A 6,122-nucleotide genomic window follows, 5' to 3' on the forward strand; every position below is an offset into this window, starting at 1 on the left:
CTTAGAGGACAATATCTACCACTATACAATATTGTTCTTCACAAAAGCGATATGTTAGCTAAGGAGTTGAAAAATTCACTGACGAATGTGGCGTTCGGAGCAAATCTTGTTGGTCCCACGCTTGCATCTTGGAATTTTTGCTACAGCGTATAGTTTTGATTCAGTTGTCGCAAGGGGCTGACGAGTTTCGATGAAACCTACATGAGAGTGGCAAATTTTCGGTGGATTCCATGTACAAGGCTTTGATCTAACCTGATGTGCCAGTTGATAATACTAAAAAATGCAAAATAAAAATTAGTTTGGAGATTAAGGTTTTTGTGTGGTATCTTCGTAGAGGGGTTATCCTCACTAAAGACAAGCTTGTGACAGCAATTGGTGTGGAAGTAAAAAAAAAAGTCGCCTTATGACACCTTGACGAGGCTATAAAATATATTTATTCTTCTAGGGCCAGTTTGCTAAATCTATATAGTCAACCATACAAATAGGTTCTACCTTATACAAGCCACGTAGCGTTACAAATATCTTCGGCAATTTGCTAAATGGGGTGGATCACAGGGTTAAAATACTTATTAGGGTGGGAGGCGCTTGTCATTATTTTGGCGCTCTCGATGTGTAGAAATGACAAGGGTTTTTAATGATAAAAGGTATTCTCTCATGCAGGTTATCTACCGATGCACTATTTTTTCTCCGTTTATGATCGTCTCTATAGCGCGTGGAGAACCATGACTTGTTTATGAAGGTGTTTATAAGGATGAAAGACACGGCGAGGGATATTTTTATCCAACATGAATAGCAGTGTAATAGGCCCCTCATCTCCATAGGCGTATATACGTTGATGTTTTCTTTTCTTGCGTCTTTTTTAATTATCTTTTTCTACACTGAAAGTTAAGACTTTCGATGTTGAGCGACTGGGTGCATCTCAGTATGCAGATGCCGGGTGTAATGCTTACACATTTAAGTAATAAAGTATTCTTTATTGGAAAAAAATACTGCAATTGATGATTATCAGTACCTGGGTAGACTTTTCGTAGAAAAAAGAAATAACTGCCTCTTTAATCCAGATAATTCATATGATCTAATTTTGGAGGATTTATTCCTAAAGATTCGTTTTCATTATACTCTACAGAGATATTGAAACAAACACTTGTGAAATTTGAGGGGCATGACAACAAAATTGTGCGATATATCTGTTCTTGGGTTTTTTTTTTTTTAGAATATTGGGGAATCATAGAGAGCTCGGAATTCCAACTACAAGTGCTGGATTTTTTTTATGTGTACCGTGCTGGATTTTTGTTTACCCTGCTGGATATGATTCAGCAAACAGTAATACTTCAGTGCATCCAAAGTGACACAACAACAACACACTACCGGCCGTCGGAATAATTCAACGCAGCTTCTGTTAGCAACGGACTTAAAGGTGCACACTGACGCTATCGCGGTCTCAGAAGAGACAGGTCGTACGCAGCACACAAAGCAGATCGTCCTGAAGATGATGTGGAAAAGGTACAAACCCTGACGCGTGGGAGCCGATAGAATCACCGGCCATGCTGAGCAGCTCAGGACGAATGTTTCACAACGCGATGGATGCGTCGTATCTTTATCTCATCGTCAAACAAAGCAGATAGGATGAGATAAAATGGACGGGGAGAAGCAATACACTTGTTGCTGCTGCAACATAAAGGGCGCCGATGAGCAAGCCCACATGTGCTGCACCCAGCACTACTCTAGAGCCTACCCGCTCTTTTTCCAGTTGCGGCAACTGCACATGACACGTCGAATGACACTTTTCATCCATTCAGGAACATTTCCTTAATGCAACAAGAAGCTGACATGGTGGCTACTGATAACTAGTATAGGAGCTAGAGTACAACAGAGCTACAAAAACAAAACTGGTTCATGGCTATCTTCCCCCTCATTTTCAGATGATACAGTAATAATAACAGAAGAAAAGCAAATACTCCATGATAGAAGCTACACCTCACAACAGCCATCAAACGTCCTGCTGCTTCTTCTCCTGGGCCATCCTCTTGCGGATCTCCTGCGCCGCGTTAAAGATGCCTAGTGTTGGTTTATTGCAGACGAAGCACTTCTTGTTCTTCGAGTGATGCTGAAAATCACAAGATAGACATGGTCAGTTCGTTTGAAGTGATCAGACTATAACGGACTACACAAATAAAAGAAAAGGTGCATACTTCTTCAATTGTGATTAAGAGAAAAATAAACCAAGATAAAGCAAAATAAATTATCAGTCTTAAAAATATTGCCATGTTTTTAGTTGACTGTGAACTACTCAAAGCTTGGATCCATTATTATCGAGTGTCTCCATATACTCCGTTAACTAACCAAAGGAGATTCACCATTACATATGCAGAACAAATAGCAAACAGGCTATAAATCTGTGAACCGTACAATTCTGCTGCACTGTTACATAATTTGTCAGTCTTAACAATATTGCCATGTTTTTAGTTGACTCTGGACTACTCAAAGCTTGGCTCCGTTACGCTAAGATGCTATGAGAAATAATGCTTATTCTGAGCACTCACTTCGTATGTGTCTGGCCATGCTAACAGACCCATCATTAACTCAACTGTTTCCAAAATGACTGCAAATTTTTCATAATGTGCTCCCTCCGATTCATATTACTTGACGGTAATACAGATGTATCTAGACACATTTTAATTGTAAATACATCTATTTTAGCGGCAAGTAATATGGATCGGAGGAAGTACCATTTTTTTACTTACAGTTAAAGTTTGGAATTACTGCAACCACTGTATACAGTTTCTGGGACCTTATCTCAAAGTTTGGAAGGTGGAATCAGTTCAAACTGGAAGGGGTGCACCCACCGAAACCTCAATGAAGCACCCAGAAGCGGAGTAGGACATGGTGCTTAGACAATCCGTTGTCTTGGGTTCCAGGGCCAAAGTCTAGTTTGGGTAGGTATAATCTAGTCTAGTTCTAAACAACAATCAAGTCTCCTAGTTTACCATGTTCAAAGCTTCTCAAGTGGTCAACTTCTGTTACAAACTTATGTAAGTATCTGCTTTTCTCCCCAAATGTTTCGAGAAGATCCACTTGCGGAGAGTTAGGTCCTGGGAAGCCAGCTTAGCAAAAAACCCTTTTTGGGGTTTGTGTACCTAAATTTGTCTGATGGCTTCAAGAGAAGCAGTCTGCATGTCAAAGGCTTAGATGATACTATCACTAGTATGTGTAGTTAAATTTACACTTGCATCCAGAACAGAGTCAGGCTTGCCATAGATCAATTAGCTGAGAACTGTGGGCACAGAAAGTTATTACCATCTTTGTACAGTTACTCAGTAAGTCTTGGGTAGCTATACTGAATTTCATAAGAAAACTTTGAAGGTTTTTTGTTACTCCATTCCATGTTGGAGCCTGGAACGTTGTAGGCCAGAGATTACAATTCAGCCATGCGCTTGAGGTGGTTTAGTGCAGGTATCTAGCATGAAAGTGAACAGCCTCCATGAGAAGAACAACAGGAAGAGATGTTCAGATAGACCTACGGTTGCCCTGTTTTCACAGGTTCCACATAATTTCCCTTGGGGTGAAATATATCTTCACTTCAACAACACTAGATTTTGTCACCCATCTAGCAGGTTATCTGTGCAGAATCTAGAATTCCAAACCCCTTTCTCACATTCTCTACAGATCCAAGCCTAACCTATAAAAACATCATCCACCCTACCCACTCACCCTAATTTATATGATTCTACTATGCCCAATACATTTATTCACTTGTTCCTGACGTCATGTAACTATACAAGCTCCGTAGACATGCTCACATTTATTCACTTATCTGTGCAGAATCTAGGTTTCTAGACCCCTTGCTCACATTCTCTACAGATCCAAGCCTAACAATCTTAGAAAAACCTCATCCAATCCTACCCACTCACCCTTATTTACATGATTCTACTCTGCCCATTACATTTATTCACTTGTTCCTGATGTACGTCATGTAACTATACAAGCTCCGTAGACATGCACTTCCCATCTCAAAAGGAAAATCGATTTGCTAGTATATGGATTTGTATCCCATCGGATCTCTCTATATATGCAATTTTCTACTGCGCATAGGAGGGACCTTAAAATAGTCCAATGTGGTCGATTAAAGCTCTATAGACTCCAACAGGATAGGTATACCCAGCCAATGATGTTTCAATTATCAAGTTTGCATGCATGATACCCTCCGAGTTAACATTTCAACTAAACATTCATGCGTGCAGACAAATACAAATAGGAAGGAGAATCTATTAGAACTCAGGGATCAAATATTAACTTGGATAATACTGCCTCCATTCCATATTAACTGTCACAGATTTGTCTAGATTTGCATGCATCTACACACTAAAACACATCTAGATACATGCGTATCTACACAAATCTGCAACAGTTAATATGAAACGGAGGGAGTACATAGGTACATGTTATATGGCCATACAGCTGATGACTGCACAAACAAAACATTCAGTTAGTCCAGAAACATATTCAGCTAGTGTGATATAAAGAGATTTGTTTCTTCGCCACACCGCTATTTTGTTACATTCAGCTAGTACAAAAAAAAACATTTGGCTAGTGCGATTTTTTGCAGAAGTACAAATCTAGTGTAAGTGCTAATGTTTCAATAGATCATGTGGAAGAAGGATCAGATTTAGCTGATGGTACTTCTAGTGCATAAAAGTTCGATCAAGTCAATACATGAGATATGTAATGTATTATGGTGAATGTTAAGTTCTGATCCCTTTTATACATAGTTATCTTTTATCCCAAATCAAGCAATCATGGTTCCATGTTAGATGATGATACAAATTATATGAAAGCAAAGCAAGTGAACTAGATTTTCAGCATGACATTTTATCATCGATTGCATAGCATAATTATCAATGAAAAGCAGATCAAATTGCGGGTTTACCTTCAATGCACAGTGCTCGCAGAAATAATGCTTGCATTTTGTGACGACGGGATCAACAAACGGCTCCCTGCATATGAAGCAGGCAAAGGGCAGTGCCTCCTCGTCGTCGCTGTCATCCTCCTCGGCCTCGCCATCGCTCCCACCCATCTCGCGCATGGCAATGCGGCGCTTGCGGGCTTTCTCGGCCTCGTCGTACTCCCTCTCGAGCTGCCAGCCGGACTTGTAGTCGCCCCTGTCGTGCATGAACTTGCAGGAGTCGCCGTAGCCGCAGTAGCCCGTCTCCTTGTAGTCCTTGCAGATGTCGGGCTGGTAGTCGAAGCGCGTGGAGAGGCGAATGTGCGCGGACGCCCGCAGCGGGCCGTGCGCGCCGCCGGCCTTCTCCCCGGACACGGTGTGCTCGCGCCGGAACCCGGCCTTGTGGTCCGTGTAGCCGCTGATCCCCTTGTAGAGGTCCCCGGAGGAGGAGGGGGCGGAGGCGGAGGGGTTCTTCTTGAGGGACTCCTCGGCCTGCTTGAGCTGGCGCTCGCGGATGGCGCGCGCGTCGCGGTCGTAGGCCGTCTCCGTCTCGAGCGTGGCGGTGGCGCGGTTGTCGGTGGAGGACTGGATCGTCCTGGACGACTCGAACTGGAACCGGCGCGGCTCGGAGGAGCTGTCGGCGGAGGAGAAGAAGAGCTTGCTGGTGGTGGAGGGCGGCTTTTTCGAGCGCGCCGCCGCGATGGCGCCGGAATCGTCGTCGCCGCCGCCGCCGTCTTCGTCGTCGGAGCCGGCGGACGCCGCTGGACGCTTCCGGATATTCCTCGGTGGCTTCCGGATGAAGTTGCACACCGGCGCGGAGGCGCCGGCCCCGAGCTCGCCGCCGGCGTCGGACATCGGGGTGGGTAGGGTTCGGGGCTATGGATTGGAGAAGAAACAGGCCCGTCCAGCCCGAAGCGGGTATCAGGTACGAATAACTTTTTTTTTAAGAGGCGGTGCTGAGCGGGAGCTGCTGTATGCCGAGCTGGTCGGCGCGGAAGCTGTCGCCGCACACCCCGCGCGTCCGGATTTTACTAACTGGGCCGCAGCCCAACATCAGGTAAGGCGGTTTTTCTTTTTTGTTTCTTTTTTTTCTGTTGTTTGTTTTCTTTTTTAAAAGAATATTTTTTAAAAATCTGAACATTTGTAAAATTGAAAAAAAATCAAATTAAAAATAAATCAC

General features: G+C 43.5%; 1 protein-coding gene across 1 annotated transcript; it reads right to left on the minus strand.

Moving 5' to 3' along the window:
- Nucleotides 1-1,766: 1,766 nt before the first annotated feature.
- LOC124692197 (zinc finger CCCH domain-containing protein 15-like) lies at nt 1,767-5,822 on the minus strand. Its single transcript, XM_047225522.1, has 2 exons — nt 4,928-5,822; nt 1,767-2,107 (listed from the first exon to the last, which is right to left on the minus strand). Exons 1-2 carry the CDS (start codon nt 5,795-5,797, stop codon nt 1,991-1,993), a joined length of 987 nt encoding a protein of 328 aa, XP_047081478.1. The 5' UTR covers nt 5,798-5,822; the 3' UTR covers nt 1,767-1,990.
- Nucleotides 5,823-6,122: the final 300 nt, after the last annotated feature.

This window comes from Lolium rigidum, chromosome 2, assembly GCF_022539505.1.
Source record: "Lolium rigidum isolate FL_2022 chromosome 2, APGP_CSIRO_Lrig_0.1, whole genome shotgun sequence".
Taxonomy (NCBI): Eukaryota; Viridiplantae; Streptophyta; class Magnoliopsida; order Poales; family Poaceae; genus Lolium; species Lolium rigidum.